Source organism: Narcine bancroftii, chromosome 1, assembly GCF_036971445.1.
Source record: "Narcine bancroftii isolate sNarBan1 chromosome 1, sNarBan1.hap1, whole genome shotgun sequence".
Classification (NCBI taxonomy): domain Eukaryota; kingdom Metazoa; phylum Chordata; class Chondrichthyes; order Torpediniformes; family Narcinidae; genus Narcine; species Narcine bancroftii.
In genome coordinates, this window is record NC_091469.1 from 260849841 (window position 1) to 260877201 (window position 27361).

At 41.5% G+C, this 27361-nt stretch overlaps 1 protein-coding gene across 1 annotated transcript in view; it reads left to right on the forward strand.

Annotated features, from left to right (window-relative positions):
- The window catches only part of trpm5 (transient receptor potential cation channel, subfamily M, member 5), an 88404-nt gene that overhangs the window by 22271 nt on the left and 38772 nt on the right, over positions 1–27361 (forward strand). Inside the window, exons 3-11 of the mRNA XM_069896695.1 lie at positions 412–589; positions 1486–1666; positions 4299–4465; positions 6058–6229; positions 7919–7983; positions 9575–9760; positions 23139–23241; positions 23348–23466; positions 25629–25997. Of these exons, the coding sequence (XP_069752796.1) occupies positions 412–589; positions 1486–1666; positions 4299–4465; positions 6058–6229; positions 7919–7983; positions 9575–9760; positions 23139–23241; positions 23348–23466; positions 25629–25997 (1540 nt within the window). The remainder of the gene's footprint in view (positions 1–411; positions 590–1485; positions 1667–4298; positions 4466–6057; positions 6230–7918; positions 7984–9574; positions 9761–23138; positions 23242–23347; positions 23467–25628; positions 25998–27361) is intronic.

Consider the following 27361-nt stretch of genomic DNA (forward strand, 5'->3'; position numbering starts at 1 on the left):
TGATATGAGCTCCTGCCACAACTACAATTACATTAAGCAACAATGCATCACTCCCACTCAAGGGGGCAAACAGAATGTTTCTCCATGATTGCAGAGATAATTGTTTAGGGTGCTTTCTGGATAATGAATGGCATTAAACAGACAACAGCAACCTATTGCAATGATGGTCAGTCTCTCAGTAGCTTCTGTTTGGGCACATGTTGCTCATAGTGCTGGCTGTTTATGTGCATCAGGCATCTTTCTCACCTAAATCAAAACCATTCCAGATTCCATATTAAAAGCTGGTGTGTAAAGGATGCACTCCTCACATGCCATAATTTAAAATGACAACGTAAAGTAAAGTGAGCACAAAGTTAAGTCTTGGATCAGTTCTTGGCAAATGCAGTGTAATGGTCTTCTTGTATCTTTCAGTGGAAGGAACACGTGTGAATGTCTACACGCTACATTGGAAGAAATAGAGGACGCAGAACAAGAACAAACGACGAAGAATGTATACAACTGTCGGAGTCTTGAAGAACCAAATAAGAAGGAATTGGTCTCTAATTCTGGGGAAATACAGTTTTTTGGATTTAGCAAGAAGTATAGCAAGGTATACAATGGAAAAAAAATGGAATGGAAACTCTTGGGTGACCCAGATCTTTTAAACCTTGACAGATGAATTCTACTGGGCATAAGTTTGTAATTTAAATTAAACAAACTGGCTGTTCAAGCGTTCATGGAAGAATGCAATCTACCTGCACAAAATTCGATCAAGGGCCAATCCTAAACTCTCTTGTTTGAAAATGATGTGGCATGCCAATCCATCAACATTTATTCAGCAAGTGATTTGAGGCAAGAAAATATGTAATGATATTATGTGGCCATATGTCACCTGTTTCCAGTGTTTTTCCTGTTAGTTCACTGGAAAAGATGATGAGATTAGGGAAGATAATATTTCCTCGAATATTGTGTAAGGTGGATCAGCTTTGTTCAGGTGAAATTCCCCCTAATAAGACTGTTGAATTCACTGAATAATGGCTTTGCCAGGTAAAACAAACCCAGGAATACTGCACAATCTGTCATCACCCATCTCAATGATAGAAATATGTTAAATTTCCTCTACAAATAAGGCAAGTGTACGGATGCTGAGGTGATTTGGTGGCCTGGATACCATAATTTATGCATTTTTTCAGCTTTGAAACCGATCTCCTTGCATATCTTTTAATTCTATGTATTATGGTTTTATTTTTATTGATTTATGCCTTAATCATCTAAGATGAAATACCCTTGAAATTCCTCCACCACCATCTCTTTTCTCTACTTAATGCCTGTTCCTTTGATCAAGTTTGCAGTAGCCAGCATAATTACTTCTCTAGCTAGCTACAACTATTGAGATGTTTCACTGCATTAAAGACACCATTTAAAGAATGAATTTAGTTTTTCTAATTTAGTTTTTCTAATTTGATGTGGTGCTCTTTGTTTTAATGATTAGTGTTTCCTTTATAGTTTGTGCAGGTATCTTGTCACACTTCTCCAGGTGCCATATTTGAATTGCTGATCAATGAATGGAATGTACCAGTCCCAAATCTAGTTGTATCGATTGTTGGTGGAGAAGATAATGTTTTGTTAAAACCATGGCTCCGGAATGCCATTCGGAAAGGTCTGGTGAAAGCTGCTCAAAGCACAGGTAAATTTACTACCACGTTCTTAAAAGGTGTCAAGAAAAAAAAAATCGGCACATTTCTTGTCTCACAAGGAAGGAAAATGGTACTAGATCTAGTTCTGGTGGAAGAAATTGGACAATTGGAATACATGGCAGCAGGTGAGCAACAGGATAATAGTGATCTTAATATTATTACGATTAAGATGTACATTAAATGTGAGAAAGAAAAATCAGAATTAAACAGCTTCTGTGGTTTGTGCAATGTTTTGTCAAGTTAACCAGCGAGAGGTCAAACAATGAATAATATTTGTTTAAAGGCAGCCCAAGATCATTTGTGCAAGTGGCAAGGAGGAAAATGAAATGAGAACTCCATAAATGGCATAGAAACTGGAGGTTAAAAATAAATTAAAATTGTATTTTTAGGACAAATCTTAATTTGCCAAGATTTAATTGGAAGATGGGTTGAATGAGGAGGGTGAAAGGTAGGGTGCAAGAAGAGCAAAGAAAGAGTTGGAGGAAAAAAAATGTTTAAGTAGCTCATATAAAAATGAAAATCCTTTAGTTTAAAAGGAAAATACCTAATGAGGAAAATTACTTTTAATGAATAGTAGTACCTGTGTTGGGAATAACCTTGTGGAAGCAGAGGGCATGACTGAGATAAGGAATGTTCTGCAATGTCATCTCAAAGGAGAAGTGATATTGCACAGGACAAACTCATAAGAACTATGAAATCATAATCTGATTATTACCAGGTGGATGGAAACTTGGAAAGGAAATATTAAATGTTCTGACCCCAAACTATCAAACCTCCTCAAATATATGATGGCACCAAGGGCAGAGGGATAGAAAATTATATTACCCAGTTCAGAAATGGGTGGAGGAATAAGGCTGGTACCTGTGGACAAGAATCTAAACTGAGAATTGAACTCAACAGATCAGGCAGCATCCATCAGGCCTCTTGAGTATTTCTAGATTTTTCTTTCTGTTCTTATTTCAGATTTTAAGTATTGTTGTTTAAGATTTTTTTAAATTATTAGAGCCATCTATTAGATGATATTGTCAAGCACGGTGTTAAATCTCTTGGGGCAGCACTGATTTATTATTGTCGTGGCTATGTTGATTAATATTAGTTGGTGCAGTAAATGTTGTATGTTTGGACTTGATATTGCAATTCATAACAGGCATTCAGAAAATAGAAGCGTGTGGTCTTAAAGGATCAGCAGTTACGTGAGTAGACCTAAGAGTTAGAAGCCAAAATAAATGTGCAGGATGGATTTTTCCTGACTGGAGAAAAGACTATAGTGGGATTTCCCCCAAGTGGTCAATGTCAGGTGTTTTTTATCTTATCACAATCAAGACGATTTATTTAATATAGGGAATTTAATTTGATATTAAACTTGGCAATCTTATAAAAGGTGATATTTTAAGGATTAAACTAATTAATAGCAGATGGAAATTACTGTCAGTCACTCTGGGAGAAACTGCATGGACAGGCAGCATAAGGCATATAATTTTTTTTTAAAAGAAGCAGAGAGTCGAATTGACATGGTGTCAGGCAGATTAAGAAGGCAATTGAAAAGCCCGTAGATGCCTTGAACACAAGACATTAGACCAAACCAGTGGTTTTCAAACCCCCCCCGCCCCCCAAACTCACATACCACCTTAAGCAATCCCTATGCCATCAGTGCTCTGTGATTAGTAAGGGATTGCTTAAGGTGGCATGTGGGTGGGAAGGGAAGGTTGAGAATCACTGTTCTTAACCCAATTGTTACTGAAATATTTTGCTTGAGAAAAATGGTCATTGGCTCATTACCTTTGGAGTTAGGAAACCATGCACATAACGAGTCAATTAGGTACGATTAAAACAGTGGTTTACAAATGTTTTCTTTCCACTCACATACCACTTCAAGCAATCCCTTACCGATCACCGAGCACATATGGCATAGGGATTACTTAAGATGGTATGTGAGTGGAAAGAAAAAAGTTTGAAAACCACTGCTCTAAACTTCTCAATCCATGTACTTGTCTAACAGCTGTGAACCTGATCAGAAATAAGCTCTCATTGAGTTCACAAATCCCTACCCCAAAATTTGAGATCTAGAATAGAATTTTCTGTAATAGAGTTTGTGTGAGTGGGATTTGGAGGGGGAGGGGAGTAAAAAATTAACGTTTTTTCCAACTCGTTTTTCCTGATCAATGTGCAGATGAAGCAGCTTTGCGTTATAGAAAGTCACTATACTGAATGTTTTCTACGAATGCAACCCCCACCCCCCCCCCCCCCCATCCATCCATCCCCTTCTGCAATGCAGATTCACTTGTACCTATAATTGTGGGAGTATCTAGTTGTCCAATTGCCTTTTGGAAGCTACAATACATGGTTGAAAAAGGATAATTGACTACCCTATAGGGAAAAGCAAAAGCCAGTAAAGGCAAAATGTTCTGAATGACCTTCTATACAATAAGATACAGTGATTCTCTCTTTGAATTGAACCCTGTGATTGATGGGGTAATGTTTGTGAAGAGAGAAGGATATAAAATGGGGAGCGGGTGGGATTGGTTTTCAGAAATTCTTCTATTTGAGAGCTGGTGCTAGTATAATGAAGATGACTTTTCTGCTTAATATTGACTTGTATATTTCCTCACGATTCCTGTACAGGAGCCTGGATAATTACAAGTGGCCTGCGGGCTGGAATTACAAGACTCATAGGAGAAGCAGTCCGTGATCATGCCTTGGCCAGCACTTCAACAAAAATTAAAGTCTTTGCAATTGGAATCTCCCCATTGGGAATCGTTTCTGACAGTGAAGCCTTGAATAATGTTAAGGTTAGTTCTTCAAATACTAAATTCCACTTTCCCCTATTCCCACTTCTCCAGTTTACAGGGAACATGTATCCATTTGTGAAATTTGTTCATGGATTTGCGATCACACATGCCACGTTGCAGTATTTACTGTCGTGGTATTCTTAGGCATGTTGCGGCAAATAGAGTAATCCACACCCAAGGTGAGTGATCAGTAACCACTGGGCTGGGAGACTGCTTGGAGGCAGTTTAAACCATCTAAGTGGCTCACTTGTGGGCCCACATGGAATATGGATCTACACGGTCAACTGCGGCTCAACAATATTTCCCGAAACGTCAGTTATGTATTTTTACCTTTGCTATATAAAGGACACTGTTTGATCTGCTGAGTTTCTCCAACTTTGTGTTTTTATTTCAACCATGGTGTCTACAGATTTTCGTGTCTTCTGGAATTTGGCAGCTCCAGGGCTTCACTTTGGTTGCAAGAAAGATATGGTTTATAGCAGTAATACTCCACCCAAAAGGCAGCGGAGGTTGGATTGATGGGGCAGACTCCAATGTCAAACCTCTCTCTCATAACTCTAATCCCCCTCTCTCATCCCCTGTCCAAGCATGACTTGTTGCCGAGGTTTGCTCAGACAGGTGAGACCTCAATTATACATGTATTGGCAGTGTTAGTGCTGGAGGGTCCCAGGAGTTGATTCCCACCACTTGGTTGCAGACTATGCAGTGAGTGCTCTGGCCATTGCTACCATTTTTTATCCTACAAGTACATTTAAAATTCACAGCATTTAATGCTTTATATTGTTAGAAGGAAATACTTCCTGATTACAGCATCAAGCAATAAATCAGAAGAGGATGTGGGAACTCCCGGTGAACTGAGCCTTTATTTGGCATGCACAGAGCACCTTGAAGTCTAAGCAGTTGGCACCAGAACAGCTCAGTGGTGGTCATCCAGTCTTCACCTACACTATGTTATAGTTGCTCATTCAGTGTGGCAGAACACAGGAAGTGTTCCATAGAAGGGATTTAAAAGATGGTTCAAAGTAACCTACATGCAAAACATTTTTTAAAATGCCCACGTTGAAAGAAAAGTTTTCAACACCTTGGGACATCTATTTGTTACCAGAATAAATTTGAACAATGTAACTTTGTTTACACCAATTTATATACTATCTTGGAAGTGGTGCAAGAAGCTATTTGTGCATGGCAAAAACATCATAAACAGTAATGATTCCAATACAGAGCCCTCCATCGTGTTTGGGGCAAACATACTTTTTGTCCTTTATTTGCCCCTGTGTTCCACAGTTTTAAATTTGTAATCAAACGATTTATATGTGATTAAAGTGAACATTCTAGATTTTATTCAAGGTTATTTGTATACATTTTGTTTTGATCAGATTATATGTTGGCAAGGATATACTGAGGTAAAGGGTGTGTTTTGGCACAAGGGCAGGCAATTGGTCAGTTCATTTGTTCAGATCCGAAAGAACAAGTGGTAACAACAGCGACGTGGTGTACAGAAAATTCATCTGTGACAGGCAGGATTTTGGCCTGTGTTTCTTCTCCAGAACTTGCTCTATAATTATTATTTCTTATTACAAATCTTTGAATAGAAACACAATCCAGCAATCTATCGGGTTGATGAGGCAGCACAAGGTCCTCTCTATGCCTTGGACAACAACCACTCCCACTTCATCCTGGTGGATGACAAGAATCCCAATGACACCACAAACCTATGGCTAAAGCTACTGCGGCACATTTCTGAACAGCGGATAGGCTACGGAGGTAAGCACCAGCAGAACACGGCTGAGTGTGGCATCTCCCCCATCGTGTTGATGAGAGGATGCCTTCAAAAGGCTCATAATGGTAGTCAAAGCACTCACAAATCACGCCTTGTGATATCCCATACACTCTCCATAAATTCTGCTTGGGAATCCATTCTCATTTTGATCTAGATGGCTAAACAACATCAAAACATGAGGCAATAGTGAACTTGCTTTTTTAATTATTTGCATGCCAGTTATATTAAAGTTGACAGGCCAAACTAAAAGCCTGTAAGGGATGAATTGAACTCTTTTTTTTAAATCTGGTGTTGACTTTCATTTCCCTGAGGATTTTGAAAGATTTCCACTTTTATTAAGCATCATTATTGCATCTTCCCATGACTGCATGGGTTTCCCTGGGTTCTGATTTTTCTCCCACATTCCAAATGCTTGGTTGATAGTGAGTTAATTGATCAGATTTCAGATTTATTGCAGAGAACATACATGACATCACATACAACCCTGAGATTCCAGTAGAATCACTACTAATTGGAAGTGCAAAAAATAAACTGTACACAGCATAAACATGTAAACAAATAAAGGTGTATTGTCCTAATACAATGGGTTGAGGAATCAGGGGTAGTTGATGGTGAATAGTTTGTGGGGAGAAAACTGGGGAAGAAGGATTGATAGGGTTACTTTTGTGAGTTACCATTTGACCCATTAATTTATTTACATGACGCAGAATTGCTGACTGCAGGCTCGTTTCATTCTACAGTTCCACACAAATATTAACAGATTTATATGTTCATACTTAGCAAAATTTTTTAAATATAATATAAACTTTCTGGCCCAGCATGAAACCAGTTTTACATATTTGTTCCATCATACGAGAGCCAATCGGCCTTTTGTTCATCAGCCTTAATGACAGTACTCCTGTATGAAGGAAGAAGTTGTGAGTTCAATCTAACTTTGGTCTTAAGAGCATCATTGATCTGGCTGCTCCTGTTTGATGAGGAGGAGGAACTGTGCTTGGTTGGGGATAACTTGCTCAAAATGTTGACTCTCCATTTCCCTTCATGGATGCTACCTGACAACCTTCAAGGAGGTTTCCCCCTTTGCTTTAAATTCTTACTCCAAAACTATGTCAGTCTAGATCAGGGGTCCCAAACCTTTTGGACCCCTTCATGGAATCCTTGATAGGTCATCAACCCCCCCCAGGCATGGAATCCTTGGGGTGGTGGTGGTGCTGGACAGAGGTGAGGGGAGGGGGTGGTGGCTGCACCAGATGGGGGGTAGGCAGCAGCATTGGATACATACCTTTCTGTTCTCAGTCCTCCGAAGCCAAATACAACATGGCGGCTACCAAGGCCAGGTCTTGCAAGACATTAGCCACCTCTGCCATTGGCGCTATTTTCAAAAGTTAAATTGACCCCCCCCCCTCCCCCAACACCCTGACATTTATCAACTTCATGAATTGTCCCATTAACCCATCCCCCCCCCCAGGGGTCGATATCAACCACTTTGGTGACCCCTGGTCTAAATTTCAAATTATCCAGTGTTTCACCAACTACTGGAATAGTTTAGATATTATTACTTGAGAGGTAATATCTGCTAAATCAACCTCCGCAATCCTAAATGAAATCCTTCTCATTGGAAACATTACTTCTCAGATTGCCATGCACTTTAATGCTACTGCTATCTTTTGCAGGTACAGGCAGCATTGAAATTCCTGTGCTTTGTGTTCTTGTACATGGCCACCCAGAACTGCTGCAGGTACCAGCTTTCTTTATTGATTTGGTGAAATGAAATGAGTCTGTAATGAGAAATTATTTATTTGAAAGAAAGCATTTTCTCAAACTTGGGTGGAAGTCATTGCATTGAGCTGTGTAAGGGCCTAATTGGCCCAGAGCTGATCTTCTAGATGAAGAAATGGTGTATGAAGCAGGAGTTTGGTCTGGTGTGCATACAGAAAGAAAGATAGATACACTCTGTTATTCATTCTTGAATGATTACAATTTTTGCATTTATACCATCCCATTCTTGTGGAAGTGTCAGTTTGTGAGATGGGTTATGTGATACAGGGATTTGGTAGGTTATATGTATGTAATCTATTTCTCGTAGTTGGAAAATCCAGACAAGGGGGAAATAACTTGTAAAATTGGAATGAAGCTACTTGGAGGTACTCCTGAAAATATTTCCTCATGCATATTGGAAATTTGTATTTTTGACCCATTAAACAGTGGATAGTTAGATAAAAAGCTGGTAGATTCTTGTGAGAGAAAGATATCAAAGTTCATAGAACTAAATGAGGTAAATGGAGTTAAGGTACTGAGTGGGAATTGGGTGTAAGTGGGTGGTGTTTATGTGAAAGATCACTTTGAATGTTGATTATTATTTCCCGTTGTGTGTTAAACCTACCTTTTATAGGCAAAGGTTAAAAGGGGTACCCTTGGGAAAAGGAGAGATTTCTTGGTTGATAGTGCTTGATGCTACTCCATATTAAGGATGTGTGTCTGTATATACACTCTGTAATTGGGTGAGGTGCTGCAGAATGGCTGTTGATTATAGAACGTTCTTGTGAGGAGGCAAAAACCCTTAGGAAAGGAAGTTTCACCCTCAATAGCACAATGTGCAACAGGTAGTGTTAGTCCTGCTTCTTCACAGCTCCAGCAACTGAGCTGTGAACTTGACTTTGTTGTGTGGAGTTTGCATGTTTTCCCGAGGATGTGTGGGTATCTCTTAGGTATTCATGTCCTCCCATGTCACTGAAATGTGCCAGTAGGTTCATTGGCTTCCGTACATTACCACCAAGGGTAGATGGATGGTCCAGTATTGGGAAGTTAATGGGGCATATTTGGGAGAGTTACAGGGGATAAAAACCAACAATATGGGATTATTTTGAGAGCTGATATCCTCTCAGTTCTATGTTGTAAGACAATTATGTTTATGAAATGAAGAACTGATTAGAAATATTTTTTAACACAAGCTCTCGTGTTTTTAATGGCACAAGATCTTCTTTGTGATCAAGTAAATTAGAACAGACGTTAAAGGTTGGTTTTCAGTGGTTGTTGTTAGTGCCTAGGGTGGCAAGGTTGGCATAGTGGTTAACACCACCTTTACCACGCCAGCGATCGGATCTGGACTAGGGTTCAAATCCCGCACTGTCTGTAAGGAGTTCGTACATTCTCCCCATGTCTACGTGTGTTTTCTCCAGGGGCTCAGGTTTCCTCCCACCGTTCAGAACGTACAAGAGGTGTAAATTGGGCAGCTCAGACACATGGGCCAAAATGGCCTGTTACCGTGCTGTATGTTTACATTTAAATCAGTAGTGTGCTGATCTGTGTTGCTATAACTTGTATTCCAGAAAGTGCACCAGGGGATGGAGAATTCTATTCCATGGCTGATCTTGGGTGGATCAGGAGGCATTGCTGATGTCATCGCTTCATTAATCCATGGACCTGTGGTACTTGAAACTGTACAGGAGCAGCTTCAAGAAAAATTTCACAGAGAGACTTTTACCAGAGAGAATATTCTTGAATGGACCAAACTGGTAAAAACCGAGCATTGTTACTTGTTGATAAGCAAAGCCACAAGGCATCTTCCCCAGTTTTTCTTGATTCATCATTAGTAAGTTGAAGTCCCTTCAGTTCTGTGGACATTAGCTAGTCAGTTCCCAGACTCAATTGTTCCTTGCTTTGTTCTTTATCCCTTGATACCTTACTAAAACCTTGCATCTAGAAATTAAATTGTATTGAAGAGGAGTATTGAGTCCAAAAGTAAGGAGTTCATGTTACAACTATATAAAACTTGGGTGAAGCTGCACTTGTGTGCAGTTCTGGTCGCCTCATGCACTGAAAGATGTGGAAGTTTTGAAAAGGATATAGAATAGGTACAAGTTCTAGGGAGAGAATGGACATGCTTGTTTTCCTTTGCTGGAACGTGGGAGATTGAGGGAGGACCTGATAGAGCATCATGAAAGCTTTTATAAGGTGGACAGTCAGACTTTTTTTCCAGGGCAAAAATGTCACACATATTTAAGGTGGTGGAGGAGGAAGTTCAAGGGAGATGGCCAAGACAAATGTTTTAAACAATGTGCCAGGTGCCTGGCATAGTGGTGGTACCAGGTACAAAAGTAGAACTGAAGAGTCTTCCAGATAGACACACACTGTTGATATAAAGAGGACAGAAGGATATCTATCAGGTTCAGCAGCATAATTTTAACTTGATTTGGACATCATGCTTGACACAGGTGCGTGGGCTGAATGACCTGTTCCTGTGTTGTCCTGTTCTATGAAAGATGTCAAGTTCATGAGCTAGTACAGACATTTTATTTAAGGGCATACTACTGCGCAATTTATCAATGCATGAGACCAAAACTGACCAGGTCACTTCCCTTCAAAGGCTGTTCTATTGCATACTTCACATTGTCACCATGGAATTGTACTGACATCCTTTTCTCTTCCTTTATTTTTCACATTATCACGCTTTCTCTGAAATGTTTCCAATGTGACACTCCGCTCACCTCCATGTGGAAATGACTTTGTAGCTGCATAGAGAAGATTTTCCGATGTACTTTTTGGGATTTATTAGTGGTCACACAAAAGATGGTTCCGGTCTTGCCCAGTTGAAGAAAATTCTTGTTCAAATATACTCTGTCAAACCCTCAAATAATCTTAACTTCTATCATTTTCTCTATCACCAGTTTTTTTAAAGAACCTCAACAGTGCTTAAAAATATCTTCTCAGTTCTGGTGTCATTCTGATAAATCCTTTATTTTGCATCTTTTTTTTTTAAACTTTATTTAAAATTTTATGACATGAATAAAATAAAAATTACATTTAAAGAAATAATAAAAAATAAGATAATAAAAATTAGAATACTACATCATTAAACTACACAAATTAACCCCCCCAATAATTATAACACATTAATCATCTAATTTAAAATTAGTCCAACCCTCCCCCCAAAATAAAGAGTGAAGAATTAATTAACAATGTTGTAAATAAAATAGAAAAAACCCCACTTACAAAAAAAAGGATAAAACTTAACAACAAAAAAAATTACTAACAACAAAAAAAATATCAATACTAAAATAATACCTTTAAACATATATTTAAATCAAACATAATACATGTATTTAACAAATGAAATCCACTTTAAAACTAAGTTCAAATATTAAAATCATATATCAACCACATATCTGTTATACAAAAAAATCATAATTAATAATACATAAATACAGAATTTCCATTAATACCAAGTTTCCTTTATAATTCATCGAGAGAACAAAAACATCCCTTAGAAAAACAATCAGATAAACTTTTTATTCCCTTCCCCTCCCCTTATATAAAAAAAGAAAAAAAAGTTCAAACTCTTATAAAATTCTCCATATTCTTCATTTATAACATCTTCAAAATTCTCTATTGAAATTAACTTTTCTCCCTCAATGTATTTGTACTTGGTTTTCTTCTTTTTCTTCTTATCACCTTTCCCCTCATCTTCCTCTTCATCTAATTCAACATCCTCAATTTTTGACTTATTATCTTCTGTAACATCATCCTCTTAAAAAAGAAAGAAAAAAGAAAACCCCCCCCCCAAAAAAAGAGAGAAAAAAAGGAGAGAAAAAAAGCCTCCTAATTCCCTCTCAATTACAATCAGAAAACAAAAAGAGTTTTAAAAAAATTATTTATTTAAAAAAAATAATAAAAAAAAACCTTCACTTCTTAACCTGAAAATTAAAAAGAAAAAAAAAACATGTCGGAGGTCACGACTACCTCCTCCTGTTTAAACCACCCAAAGCGGTAACTCCCCCAAAATATTGGGTGTGAGATAACTCACAGGTAGCTGATGACTTCTGGAAACTAGTGCCCACCCAGTTCCCTCTCCCAACTCCCATTTCATTAAACTATCATCATTATTTAAACTATTTAAACTCTTCTCAAAAAAAAAAGATTTATTTTTTAAAATCCACGTTACCACTTCGGTCACCATTGCTTCCATTTCTTTTAAAAATCTGGATCCCACCTTACATCTCTACTCTCTTTAGAGACCTTGAAGGACTACATCGTTCCTAAAACTACATGATTGGTAAAGACTGAGCAAAGTCCATAGCCTCTTTAGGATTGTCAAAGAACTTTGGCTGATTTCCATCCTGAAAAATCTTCAGTACCGCAGAATATCTGAATGTTGCCTTATGTCTTTTTTTCCACAACTGTTCTTTCACAGAATTAAATTCGCGTCGTTGAAACATAATTTCTTGACTCAAATCTTGATAGAAGAAAACAGGATTATTCTGAACCATCAAAGGAGATCTATTTTGCTGGGCATTTCTAATAGCCGTATGTAAAATTGTCTCTCTGTCACAATAGTTTAAACAATGAATCAAAACAGATCTTGGATTCTGTCCTGAAAAAGATTTTCTTCTTAAAACTCTATGAGCACGTTCCAGTATTAAACCTTCAGGGAATTTATCCTGTCCTAACACTCGTGGAATCCATTCAGTAAAAAATTTTCTTGGATCTGGTCCTTCTATGCCTTCTGGCAAACCAACAATTTTCACATTGTTCCGTCTAGATTGATTCTCCAAATAATCAACCTTTTTCACTAAATTTTTATTTTGGATCTGCAATGTTTCAATTATTCTATTTTCATCTTGCAGTTGATCCTGTGCATCGACTAAACCTTGATCACACATTTCAAATCTTTCAATGGTTCAAGCTTAAAAGCTCCATTAATGGCTTCCGCCATCGCATTAATCTTGGAAATAAACAGGTTCACAAAATTAGCTAAGTGACTCGATACAGAATATATCTTATCTTCAAGATCCTTAACAGACATTTCAACAGAAATAGATTCAGGCATAATGGGGTCTCGCTGTTCCTTAAAGACCACGGGATCTTCTGTCCCTTCCCTTAATTTAGTATCTTTTCTAGCAGTTTGACTTCATATAAAAATCCCTCTCAAAGTCCCCCCAGCAATGCCAGGAGACTGAAGATCAGGGTTATCTTTAAGCCAAATCTCTTTAATCATCTTCACTGAATCGATGTCTGGAAAGACCATTGTAATTGAAGATGCATTTTGCAGCGCCACCACTGTAGCAGTCGAATGACAGCTCTTTAACTCTCCAGCTGGTGGCACCCCAGCTGATTCAACTGTCAAAGTCTCAGTAACAGCACTCACAGTGGCCATTGTCTGAAATACTGGCACCCGTCCTGCTCTTTTGGTCTGAAAGCTGTTGAATGCGACCTTCAGAGAGCCTCACCAGCTTAAAACGGAGTTTCAATGCTGCACTCTGCACGTCTTCCTCTGGATCCATTCTACGCGAAGTCCTGGCTTCTTGTAAACAAGTAGGCTCAGATAATTTCAGAAAATGTAGTTTTTTAACAGTCTGTTGATGTTTTACCTTTTTTCTTTGCATATAAACCATTAGGTATTAATCCAGCACCTCTTATTATTTATAAACTTTTAAAAGAACTTTAACGGGCACTTAAAGACAAAACAATAAATCAGAGTCGGAGAGGTCTGGAAGGCACGTCTGTTCCCTACGACATCTTGCCACGCCCCCCTTTATTTTGCATCTTCAGCCTATTTTTTTTATGAAACTAGAAATTCTTGGACCTTACAAAGTTCTGTACAAGTTGTGCGTAAATTTTTAATTCTATCCGTGTCTTGTTTACCTATTTTGTAGAGTGGTGTTGATTTGATATCTGTCGTGTGCTGCCATTGTTAAGGCTGGGCATATCTGTGCCTGTGATCCCTGTGTTCCTCTGCTGCGTTCAGGCACTGATTTCATCGGGATCATGTGACCTATTTATTCTTTGTTCTCGAATTTACCATTGCGGATTATTCTGAAAGCTTATTAGTGGCTTAATTGTACATCATCTGCAAATATGTTATGGTTCCCAAGCATAGAGCATCACATCACAAAAATTGCCATTCTAAGTAACTGTTCAACCCCTATTTCCTTTTATTCCACTATTCCACTATTTGTCCTCTATTTCCATGTAGTGCAGTTGGGTTATCAGTACAACAAGAACTTAATTAATTTAGATTGCCAAAATAATGTCTTCTAAAATACTTTTATCTATTTCTCTGTACTTCAAGCGTATCTGAGTTGATTCAAAATAAACTCTACTCTTGCTGCAAAGCTATATTATTTCGTATTCTATCTCAGTTAAGATTGCAATATCCTTTGACTTCTCATGCTGAGTTAATTGGTTTATAGTTCCCTGGATTTGTTCGACTAAAAGAATGGCTTGAGCAGCTAGGTGCTATTCCCCTTTGCTAACGACCGTTTGTAATAGTGCCACAGTGTGATGTGAGGAGCCCAAGAAGCAACAAGTTTCAACACGTTGATTGCAACAAAAGGCCTTTATTTGCCTGTGAGGGGAAGTCACCACAGGGATTGCACTCGCACGTATATGTGCCACATACTTGTATCAGATACAACTAACAACTAGCAAAAAGATGCAACAGTGCAGGTACGGCATCCCATTTAGATAGGAAAGAAAGAGAATTTCCGATTGGTTTGTAAGTGTGCACCACAATAAGCCTCCCAATCCTTTACTGGCACATATCTTGTCATTGATTTTCCAGCATGTCTGAGTTGTGACATGGAGTGGAGCCTGGGTTCATTACTGGGGAAAAGAGACCAAGCTGCTCCATGGGTTGTGCTTTATGCCCCAGCCAGCAAGCGGTTATGCCCAAACTTGGGCAGGTGATTAAAGGTGTGTATCCTTTCAAAGGGACCAATAGCGAGATGTGTGGTCTTGACCTTGTTTGACAGATGTGGTGGCTTCTGACCAGATTCTCATGGGAAGAGTCACATGACCCTCAATACTACACACAGCTATCTGTATCCTTGTTATTTGCACTGATATAATTCATCTGGATTGAGGGATTTCTCCTGATTAATTCTGATTAGTGCATAAATTAGCTTTTCCTTTTGTTATTTTATGTTTATTCATCTCATCTTCCAAAGGCATGCCCATCATTGTATTCATTCCTACCAAGGCAGTAATTAATTCCATCATTTACTCGTCGCAGCTGATGAGTTTATTATGTCATTTCATTAATGGCTCTAATCCTATCCTATTTATATTCCTTGATAATTTTGGATTTCTGTCTTTGTAATCAGCTTTCCTAATCATCAATGCACTTACTGTATATACTCGTGTAAAAGTCAATCCTGTGTCATAGTCGACCCCCTTTTTTTGGCTGAAAAATTCCATATAACTCATTGTGATAATCCCTGGAATTGCATGCATGTCCGTAGTACGTCGTTGCTCTCTTTTAGTTGGTACGGAGGACTGGTGCTCTAGGCTGAAGTAGCCCCCTTGCTGTTCCTGTCCACTGCTCTCAGCTCAGACTGAGACGAGCCTCATAGATGGCTAACACTGCCACGCTCTTGCTAATAAAAGCCAATGTTATTTGCCTATCTCCTGTCTCGTGAGTTATTGACTGGTTCAATTATATTAGCAAGATTCATTTGAGATTACTTCAAAAGCAGTGCCCAATCCCAAAACAGAGTCGGCGGATGAAGACGATTAGAGCAGTCGGTGGAGCATGGGCTTGCCGACCAGAGGCTCTACAACCGTCCCCGCTCCCTCCTTGGTGAGACCCCACCTGGAGTATTGTGTACAGTTTTGGTCACCTTATCTAAGGAAGGATGTTCTTGCAATGGAGGGAGTGCAGAGGCGATTCACCAGGCTGATACCTGGAATGGCAGGAATGACTTATGAGGAAAGATTGCGCACATTGGGATTGTACTCGCTGGAGTTTAGAAGATTGAGAGGGGATCTCATAGAGACCTATAAAATTCTGGCAGGACTGGACTGAATGGATGCAGATGGGATGTTTCCAATGATGGGAAAATCCAGAACCCGGGGCCATGGTTTGAGGATAATAGGCAAACCATTTAGGACCGAGATGAGGAGGAATCTCTATACCCAGAGGGTGGTGAATCTGTGGAATTCATTGCCACAGAGGGCAGTAGAGGCAGGTTCATTAAATATATTTAAGAGGGAATTAGATCTATTTCTTCAGTATAAGGGTATTAAAGGTTACGGAGAGAAGGCTGCGACGGGATACTGAACTTTAAGATCAGCCATGATCTCGTTGAATGGCGGAGCAGGCTCGTAGGGTCAAATGACCTACTCCTGCTCCTATCTTCTATGTTTCTATGTGTGTTAAGTGCAACAAGAAGGGTCACTACGCAAAGGTCTATAAAGGGTTCTCTGAAAGGACTGCCAAAACTGCTCTTATCTCTGAAGAGGAACAGGAAAACCCATTAATCTCTTCTGTCTGCTTATCTCAAAATCTCCCGCTGGCGCTCAATGCTTTGTGCAAATGGAGTTGGACGGCGCCCTCCATAATGACATGAAGAACAGGATGATTCATCACTGATTCATCACTAAGTTTCACTGAAACTTAATCAGGCAAGTAGCCGTGATTTAACCCGTTCCAGGCTGAACATAAATGGACGCTGCACGAACTGCTTGTTCGACAGTGGGATCACCGAGAGTTTTATCCATCCTCGTGTGGCCGCCCTCTGCACTCTCAAGGTGCAAAACACTGATCGTAAGATTGGTCTAGCCTCTAGCTCCCACACGGCAGAGGTACATAGTCTTGCCGATCTGTCGATTAAGGGCACTGAATATAAAGATTTGCCATTGCTCGTCTTGCTTATTCTCTGCGCCCCTGTGATCTTAGGACTGGATTTCCAGCATGAAAGTGTAACACTATCTTACAATAGACCTCATCCAACTCTGGTCACTCTCGACACTGAGAGTGTCCCCGTTGCGACTATTCATCGATCTCTCACCCGATTGCAGACCCATAGCAACCAAGAGCCAGCGCTACTCTGTTGCCGACAGGTAATCCATCAAATTAGAGGTACAATGACTACTGCAGGAAGGTGTTATCGAACCCAGCACCAGTCCCTGGCGAGGTCAAGTCGTAGTAAAACAAGGAATAAAGCATTAGATGGTTGTTGGTTACAGTCACAAACAAATTCACTCAATTGGATGCTTATCCCTTACCAAGAATAAATGACATGGTGAGCAAAATAGCCCACTACAAGGTCTTTTCCACCATAGACCTAAAATCTGCCTACCACCAGCTGCCCATTCATGAAAGTGACCGTACTTAAACAGCATTCGAAGCTGATGGTAGGCTGTACCAATTTCTCCATGTCCCTTTTGGGGTCACCAACAGAGTGTCTGTATTCCAGAGAGAGATGGACCACATGATGGATGACAATAACATAACCGCCACGTCGGTCTGCCCTCATCACACATGAACTCCTCAGACTTGACATCGACATAGCTGCTCTTAGTGAAGTCCGCCTTGCAGATGTAGGCAGCCTCCAAGAACACGGCACAGGCTACACACTCTACTGGTCTGGCAAGCCTATGGATGAATGACGCCTATCTGTTGTAGGCTTCATGGTCAAGAACTCCATTGCCTCCAAACTCGAAAACCTCCCGACAGGCCACTTGGACCGGATCATGTCCATGCGACTCCCCCTTCAAAACAGTGTCGCATCACCCTCATCAGTGTCTATTCTCCAACCCTCCAGGCGGAACAAGCAGAAAAGGACAAGTTCTACACTGATCTGCGCAAGCTCATTCAACGCACCCCTACAGCCGACAAGGTTGTCATCCTTGGCGACTTCAACACTCGCATCAGCAAAGACTCTGAAACCTGGCCAGGAATCCTGGGGAAGCATGGTGTCGGCAAGTGCAACAACAATGGGTGCCTCCTGTTGGAGTTCTGCGCAGAACAGCGGCTTGTCATTACAAACACCCTTTTTCAGCAGAGGGACAGCCTTAAGACCACCTGGATGTATCCCCGATCCAAACACTGGCACCTCCTGGACTACGTCCTGGTGCAAGAAAGAGACAAACGAGATGTGCTCCACACCAGGGTCATGCCCAGCGCGGAATGCCACACTGACCACCGGTTGGTTCGCTGCAAGCTCAACCTTCACTTCAAGCCAAAGTCCAGGAACAGTAAAGCCCCCAGAAAGAGGTTCAATGTTGGAAACTTGCAGTCAGACGAAGTGAGAGGAAACTTCCAGGCAAACCTCAAAGCAAAGCTCGACGATGCAATCCGCCTCACGGACTTGTCCCCTGAAACCCTCTGGGATCAGCTGAAGACTACCTCTGAAGAGGTACTGGGCTTCTCCTCCAGGAAAAACAAGCACTGGTTCGATGAAAACAACCAGGAAATCCAGAAGCTGCTGGCAAAGATGCGAGGTGCCCACCAGGCTCACCTTGCAAAGCCGTCCTGGCCAGAGAAGAAACGAGCCTTCCGTCGTGCATGCAGCCATCTTCAGCACAAACTCCGGGAGATCCAAAATGAGTGGTGGACTAGCCTCGACAAACAAACCCAGCTCAGCCCGGACATTGGTGACTTCAGGGGTTTTTACGAGGTTCTAAAGGCTGTGTACGGCCCCTCACACCAGGTCCAAGCCCGCTGCGCAGCTCAGACGGCAAAGTCCTCCTCAGCGACAAGATCTCCATCCTCAACCGATGGTCAGAACACTTCCAATCTCTTTTCAGTGCCAACCGCTCAGTCCAAGAATTCGCCCTGCTCCAGCTCCCTCAACAGCCCCTAAGGCTAGAGCTGGATGAGGTCCTCACCCGGGAAGAGACATATAAGGCAACTGAACAACTGAAAAGTGGCAAAGCAGCAGGTACGGATGGAATCCGCCCCCCCAGAGGTCTGGAAGGCTGCCGGCAAATCTCTGCATGCCAAACTGCATGAGTTTTTCAAGCTCTGCTGGGACCAAGGAAAGCTGCCTCAGAACCTTCGTGATGCCATCATCATCACCCTGTACAAAATCAAAGGTGAGAAATAAGACTGCTCAAACTACAGGGGAATCACGCTGCTCTCCATTGCAGGCAAAATCTTTGCTAGGATTCTCCTAAATAGAATAATACCTAGTGTCGCCAAAAATGTTCTCCCAGAATCACAGTGCAGCTTTCGCGCAAACAGAGGAACTACTGACATGGTCTTTGCCCTCAGACAGCTCCAAGAAAAGTGCAGAGAACAAAACAAAGGACTCTACATCACCTTTGTTGACTTCACCAAAGCCTTCGACACCGTGAGCAGGAAAGGGCTTTGGCAAATACTAGAGCGCCTCAGATGCCCCCCAAAGTTCCTCAACATGGTTATCCAACTGCACGAAAACCAACAAGGTCGGGTCAGATACAGCAATGAGCTCTCTGAACCCTTCTCCATTAACAATGGCGTGAAGCAAGGCTGCATTCTCGCACCAACCCTCTTTTCAATCTTCTTCAGCATGATGCTGAAACAAGCCATGAAAGACCTCAAAAATGAAGACGCTGTTTACATCGGTACCGCACGGATGGCAGTCTCTTCAATCTGAGCCGGCTGCAAGCTCACACCAAGACACAAGAGCAACTTGTCCGTGAACTACTCTTTGCAGACGATGCTGCTTTAGTTGCCCATTCAGAGCCAGCTCTCCAGCGCTTGACGTCCTGTTTTGCGGAAACTGTCAAAATGTTTGGCCTGGAAGTCAGCCTGAAGAAAACTGAGGTCCTCCATCAGCCAGCTCCCCACCATGACTACCAGCCCCCCACATCTCCATCGGGCACACAAAACTCAAAACGGTCAACCAGTTTACCTACCTCGGCTGCACCATTTCATCGGATGCAAGGATTGACAACGAGATAGACAACAGACTCGCCAAGGCAAATAGCGCCTTTGAAAGACTTCACAAAAGAGTCTGGAAAAACAACCAACTGGAAAACCTCACAAAGATTAGCATATACAGAGCCGTTGTCATACCCACACTCCTGTTCGGCTCCGAATCATGGGTCCTCTACCGGCATCACCTACGGCTCCTAGAACGCTTCCACCAGCATTGTCTCCGCTCCATCCTCAACATTCATTGGAGCGACTTAATCCCGAACATCGAAGTACTCGAGATGGCAGAGACCGTCAGCATTGAATCCACACTGCTGAAGATCCAACTGCGCTGGGTAGGTCACGTCTCCAGAATGGAGGACCATCGCCTTCCCAAGATCGTGTTATATGGCGAGCTCTCCACTGGCCACCGAGACAGAGGTGCACCAAAGAAGAGGTACAAGGACTGCCTAAAGAAATCTCTTGGTGCCTGCCACATTGACCACCACCAGTGGGCTGACATCGCCTCAAACCGTGCATCTTGGCGCCTCACAGTTCGGCGGGCAGCAACCTCCTTTGAAGAAGACCGCAGAGCCCACCTCACAGACAAAAGACAAAGGAGGAAAAACCCAACACCCAACCCCAACCCACCAATTTTCCCTTGCAACCGCTGCAACCGTGTCTGCCTGTCCCGCATCGGACTTGTCAGCTACAGGCTCGTTTATGGCTGACGTGGACATTGCCCCTCCATAAATCTTCGTCTGCGAAGCCAAGCCAAAGAAAGAAAGAACCGCCACCTATCCCTACTTTGACAACATCACAATATGCGGCCACAACCTACAGGATCATAATGCTAATCTCAAAAAATTTCTCAAAGTTGCCCAGAATCTAGACCTCAGGTACAACAAACAAAAGTGCACCTTCCATGCAACTAGATTGTCTATCCTGGGCTATGAGGTCCAAAATGGTGTGAACAGCCCAGATCCTGACCGGATGCACCCTCTCGTGGAACTACCAGTCCCTATAACCCTTAAAAGATGTCTGGGATTTTTCTCCTACTATGCCCAATGGGTACTTCGCTACACCGGCAAAGCCCAACCCCTTATCAAAATGTCCTCTTTCCCCCTCTCAGAACAAGCACTGGGTGGTTTCACTAATATCAAGCAAAACATTACCAGAGCTTCCACACACGCTGTCAACGAATGTAAGCTACTCCAAGGGGAAAGCGACGCCTCAGATTTTGCCCTGGTTGCGACCTTAAATCAAGTAGTTGCTTGTAGTTGCTCTGTGCTAGCTGGTAAGGTGGACCGGTGCTATAGGTTGACTGGGGGGGGGTGGGGCAGGAAGTAGCCCCCTTGCTGTTCCTGTCCACTGCTCTCAGCTCAGATAGGGACTAGCCTCATAGATGGCTAATACTGCTATGTTCTCGCTAATAAAAGCCTATGTTATTCACATAACTCCTGTCTCATGAGTTATTTACTGTGGTTCATCTGTTTAAAAAGTCGACTTCCTCTTTATTTTTGGCCCAATAATTGCTTGCTTATTGGATTTCATGCGTAAATTTTTAAAAAAACACGAGAATGTAAAATATGTCAACACAAGGAAGAGTCACAATCTCTCTTTGCAGCTCAGCTTGCATAGAGCACTCGTGGTTTTAATATTTGGCCTCCATTTTGTTTCAAAATGCCCACCAGATTTTTAAAAAAGCAACAAATATACAGCAACATTTAAACTAAATGTTAAAATCGCTGAGAAGACAAAAAAAACTGTGTAGCAGCAAGGAGCAATGTGTGTATCATCGAAACTTGTGAGAGACTGGGAAAAGGTTTCACCAGTTTGTAACCAGACGTCAGAAGAAGGAAAGCTGCAAGTTATCGTGCATTGGCCACGTGGATGAAACCCCAATTTCAAATGCATTGGATGGTGCAGCCGATGATTATGGGATGAAGAAGAAGAAGCGGATGTATTAGCTCAGCAACACGGATGTTGATGGTGAAGAGGATCTGTGCGATGACATCATTCATCCTGACGATTAGGACGCTTTGTTCGGTGCTGAAGGTGTTAAATGAACTTTAGCGTTCAAAAGCCTTATTATGGTAAATGTTTACTTCGCTATTTTGCAAACATACTGTGAATAAAAACTTACTACTGGTATTTATAATTTCTTTCTGTTGTCATTATATATTTTGATAATTTGTGGCTTAAATTGCATTGAATGCATTAAAAGCAAAAATACAGTAAAGAAAATTATACCGTTGTCCCGAATATGAAATTGTGGTTAAATCCTTTGTGATGCAAGCAGGTAGGTATGGGTGCGGCAGAGTTTTATGGTAGTTTCGATGCACAGACTCCAAATTATTAATGAATTTATAGTGTTTTAATTCTTCATTAATTTAGAGATCATTTGGACTTCTGATACAGACCTGGCGCTTTTAGATTCTTGTGTGAATTAGCCCCTCAAAAGTATGACCCGTGTAAAGATCAACACCCCCCCACCCCCAAATTTGACCTGAAAAATTGGTCCAAAAAGCTTGATTATTACATGAGTGTATACAGTAATGCACCTCCTGCTTTTATCTGGAATTTTCATTTGTAATTTTTTGTACATATCATACTGGTTCTTTGGGGTTAAAAGGAAAGTCACTGGATAGAAACAAGTTAGTTCAGTAGGTTACAATTAGTTCCATTTATCGAATGCATCTGATTTCTCCTAGTCAGTAGCTCAAATCTTCCACCTTATCAAAGCATTTGAGTTCTTTTACATGTCACTAAATCTTTTTAATATCCCACCAATGTTTTACTGCCTACTTTTTTATAACTGACACAGCTGGCATAACAGATAGTGGAACACGCCCTTACAGCGCCAGTGGTTGGTCAGGACCATGATTCGAATCCTGCGTTGTCTGTAAGGTGTTTGTACATTCTCCCTGTGTCTGCATGGGCTTTTCCCGGGGCCTCCAGTTTCATCCCACCATTCAAAACATACCAGGATGTAGGTTAATTTGGTGTAAATTTGGCAACACTGACTCATGGGCCAAAATGGCCTGTTAACATGCTGTGTGTCTAAATTTTTAAAAATTGGTATATTTTCTGCTCTTTATGAAATTATGAGTTCAAAGGAGGAATTTATTATGAACTCAGTTCCATAAGTCGATGAATTTCTATAAATATCAATTAACTATTGTGATTAGTGTAAACTCTGACCCAGAAGGCTTAATTATTTTTGGGATCTTAATCAAAAACAAAAATAACAATAACTTTTGGATTATTTTTAGATTCAAAACATTGTAGCCAAACAACATATCTTAACGGTACATAACTCGGAGCAGGAGAGCTTGGAGGAAATGGATACCATTATTCTGAAAGCCCTTGTAAAAGGTAGGGTGATATTTCCATTGGTCATTGACATGGAGAAGTGATACTACATGCCACTTCAGTAATTGTACATTTCATATGCTCAATTATTCTCTGTTACCCAATACAGCCTGCAAAAGTCAAACCAGTGAAGCCCAGGAGTACCTCGATGAATTAAAACTTGCTGTTTTCTGGAACAGGGTAGACATTGCCAAGAGTGAGATCTTCAATGGTGATGTGGAATGGAAGGTACAACATTTAATTTATTTCCCATATTTAATAAACCTATTTGTTGCCCTTGAGTTTTCAGGCACATGTCACAATCTTACAGACAACAGTCAGAACCATTCTCCTGGGTAGGGGCATCAGAAACGAGATGGCATAAGTTTGAGGTGAGAGAAAGGAGTTCTAAAAGGGATCTGAGAGTTAGCAGTGACTGATCTCTGAAAGCACAGTCATGCCAGGTGGAGGTGTCAGATACAATCACTACATCGGAGAGGCTTTTCGACAGATATGTAAATGGACACAAACAAAATGCTGAAGGAACTCAGCGGGTCCACAGCACTGTGAGCTCTACGAGCTCTGAATGGGGGAAAAAAAACTTGGAGAAACACAGGCGTACTATAACGGGCATTAGCACCCTTACGGTGCGGGACGTTCCAGTGGAGAGACCCAAGTTTACCCTGTATATCAATAGGTTTGAGAATATGAATGGCAATAGGTGGTCAACATTTAAGGCCAAAATCTTTCATAAAGATTGGGAACAAAGAGGGAAGAAGCCAGAATAAAAGGGGATGGGGAAGGGTGAGGAACATCAGCTGGTATTGTGATAGGTAAATATAGATGGGAAAGAGTGCTGGGGTGGTGGAGGAATGGAGACGTAAGGATCTAGGAGGTGAAGAGGCATAGGGCTAGGGAATATAGTGTCTGATAGGAGAGGACTGTAGGTCGTGAAATGAACAAATCAAAGTGTTGAAGGTTGTGATTCTAATGCAGGCAAATGCGATTAGTGTAGATGAGCAAAGAGGTTGGGATGAAGGTAGACTGAGCTCTTTGAATATGTCCTCGGAGATTAAAAAGCCTTACTACAGAGGCTCTACCACTTGTAGACTTCATTTAGAACAACTTCAGCTCTGTGGAATAAATCAATAATCACGAATATCAAGTGGCAAATTGTTCCTCAAATTTACTATCCTCTGGGGAAAGAAGGACCAGAAAAAAACCAAACTGAGGACAAAATGTTTGAAATCCTGATATATAAACAAAACCTGCTGGAAGCATTTGGAAGGGCAGACAATATCCATCGAGAGAGCAGCAGGCCTAACGCTGGCAATTAGCATTTCATCAGATTGGAAAAATGTACAAGGGGAACGGTGGGGGATAGGCTGGGGGAGGGGCCAAGTACAATTTAAATGGCAAAACGAATAATACAGCAATAAGAGTCTGAAAGTTATACAGCACTGAAACAGGACAACTTTAAATCACTACACTGACCATAAACTCCCATTTACATCAATTTTAAACTAACCCCATTCCATACTCACATTCCCATCAACCAACTCTGGACAAATAATAATGCAAAAGTTTACTCCAGTACTTCAACAGCAGAAGCAACAGCTGTTATCAGCATTAAAATAGAGGCACTTAATATCTGAAATGTTTAAACCAGCCATTCTTAGCCTTATTTTTGGCTATGGCCCCCTTCCCCGTAAAGCAGTCAAGTTTTCATTTCTTCCGAACTTCTCTCCTACCAACTGCATTGTAGTGCGCGTTAAAAGAACCAAAGACTTGTTGATCCAAACCAAGGCTTTTATTAACTAAAAGACTGCAGCATATCACAAGTAGGTCAACCAGTCCAGAATGACCTGGTCTGGTTAGGAACAATTCTTTAAGACCTGCCAGTAGGTGTGGCTACACTCTTAGCCAATCACAGTCATGTGTACATATATACATTGGAGATAGAATCTGTACTATCACATACATTTAAAAAAAACATTAAAATATTTATGTTGCCTGAGGTGAAAATAAAACAAGGCTTTTACTTAAATGTACTATGGCCCCAGATGGGTCCCCATTGAGAATGGTTGGTTTAAACCATGTTAATTCCAAACAGCTGAAATATACTTCATTGAAAGATGAGGTCCCAATCCTGGAGCTCGCAAGGGTCTTCCAAGGAGCAGCATTGCTGACGTAAATGATCTGGTTATTAGCGCATTGGTGTTTGTTGGATTGTGTTTTTAGATGAGTGTTTGAGTATCACGTTAAACATTCTGAACATTATAAATTTCATGTAAAAGCCATAAAGTTATTTGGAACAGGCTAAGATCATGAAATTGGTTCTAGAAAGAGAAATGCTTGTTTTGTCCATGAGCATTCTTTCCAGTGATAAATATAATTGCTCTGTTCTGCAGTCTTGTGACATGGAAGATGTCATGATGGATGCCCTGGTGAATGACAAGCCAGAGTTTGTTCGACTCTTCATTGACAACGGGATGAATATGTACAACTTCCTCACTTACGCCCGGCTCCAAGAGCTCTATTGTTCCATATCGCAGAAGTGTCTCCTTTATGAGCTCTTAATGAAGAAGCTTGAGGAACACAGGCTTACCATCACAGGCATTAACACCCCCGCACATCGGGACATTCCAGCGAAGAGACCCAAGTTTACCCTGTATGAAGTTTATAAGGTGCTGAAAGATTTCTTGCACGATGCGTGCAAGGGAATTTTCCAGGAACCCAATTGCTCCCGCAAGCACGTGGGTGTTAAGAAATCAATTGCAGTAAGTATAAACCAAACAAATGGAGAAAAAAAAACACTTTTAAAAAGTAATCACCTTCTCAATTGTGATAATATCAAGGAGGGAAGAACAGAAAATAGGAGCAGGAAGAGGCTATGCTCCTCAAATCTGCCCTGCCATGCCATATGATCATTGCTGACCTACCCCAGGTCTCTCCTTTTATATCCACACAGCCCCTCTGTTCCCTGATCTGTCAAAATTTTCTTACTTCCACTATACATGTCCCCAGAAATCTGGGTTGGAATTTGATGCTTGTTACATCTCTGTGAAAGAGAACTAAATGAGCCAGAGCAGGCTGTAGTCCCTCAATCCAGATGTGTGGTCGTTGAGTGTGTTGCCTCAAATCCACTTTCATCCACTAACCGCACATTCCTTCATTCACGTTACAGTCTTGTGGCTGCTAAGCCACTAAACCGAAAGGAATACGCTGTGTCTTGGAGAGTTCTGGAGTAACTGCTTTACTGGTTTAAAATCGTGCGCTTAAAGAAGCCCTCCCTGTCCCAGAGTCCTTAGCACCCCAACGGTGCGGAAGTGAAGTCAGCTTCTAGGCCACAGCTTTGCCCTGTGCTGAGCATCTCTGTGGATGCCGATGTCTGTGGACTTACCTGCGCCTGCTGGCGCTGGTTCGTTTGTCGTGTGGGTGAACCGCTACATGACATTCCCCCCCCCCCCCCCCTCCCTCCCACCACCCAGAACTGGTGATAGGAGGTACGGGAACCGTAACCTGTATTCTGTCTGTTTTGCATGGTTGGCCTCGTCTCCTGCAGGTGGTGTAATGACTGGTCGTTCAATGTCTAGGTGAGCCAGTTTGAGTCGGTAGATGGTAAATGTCTCTTCCCGGCACCCAATGTCCAAAATACAGGTCGTCCCATTATGTCACACTACCCTGAAGGGTCCTTCATATGGCTGTTGTAGGGGTGGTGTGTGTGCTTCTCTGCAGAAGAACACTTACTCATTGGGTACAAAGGAGGGTCCTGCTCTGTTGTGGGATGGTGGAATTGGATCCAGTGTCCTTAGTCTCTCTCGGAACTTGGCCAGCACCACTATCAATTTGTCTTCTTGGCCACAGTTGTGGGCATGAACTCGCCAGGCAGTTTGAGCGTTGAACTGTAAACTAATTCAGCCGAGGACATTGCTAGGTCTTCTTTGGGTACCGTGCGGATGCCTGGCAGCACCCAGGGGAGCTTGTCTTAGAGTCATGCCATCAGGGCCAATTTTAGGTGCCTGAGGAAACACTCCAGCAGGCTGTTCGATTGGGAGTGATACGCAGTTGTTCAGTGTAGCTGGGTTGAGGTAAACTGCACACCTTTGTCTGAAGTGATGTGGGCAGAAAGGCCAAACCTCGT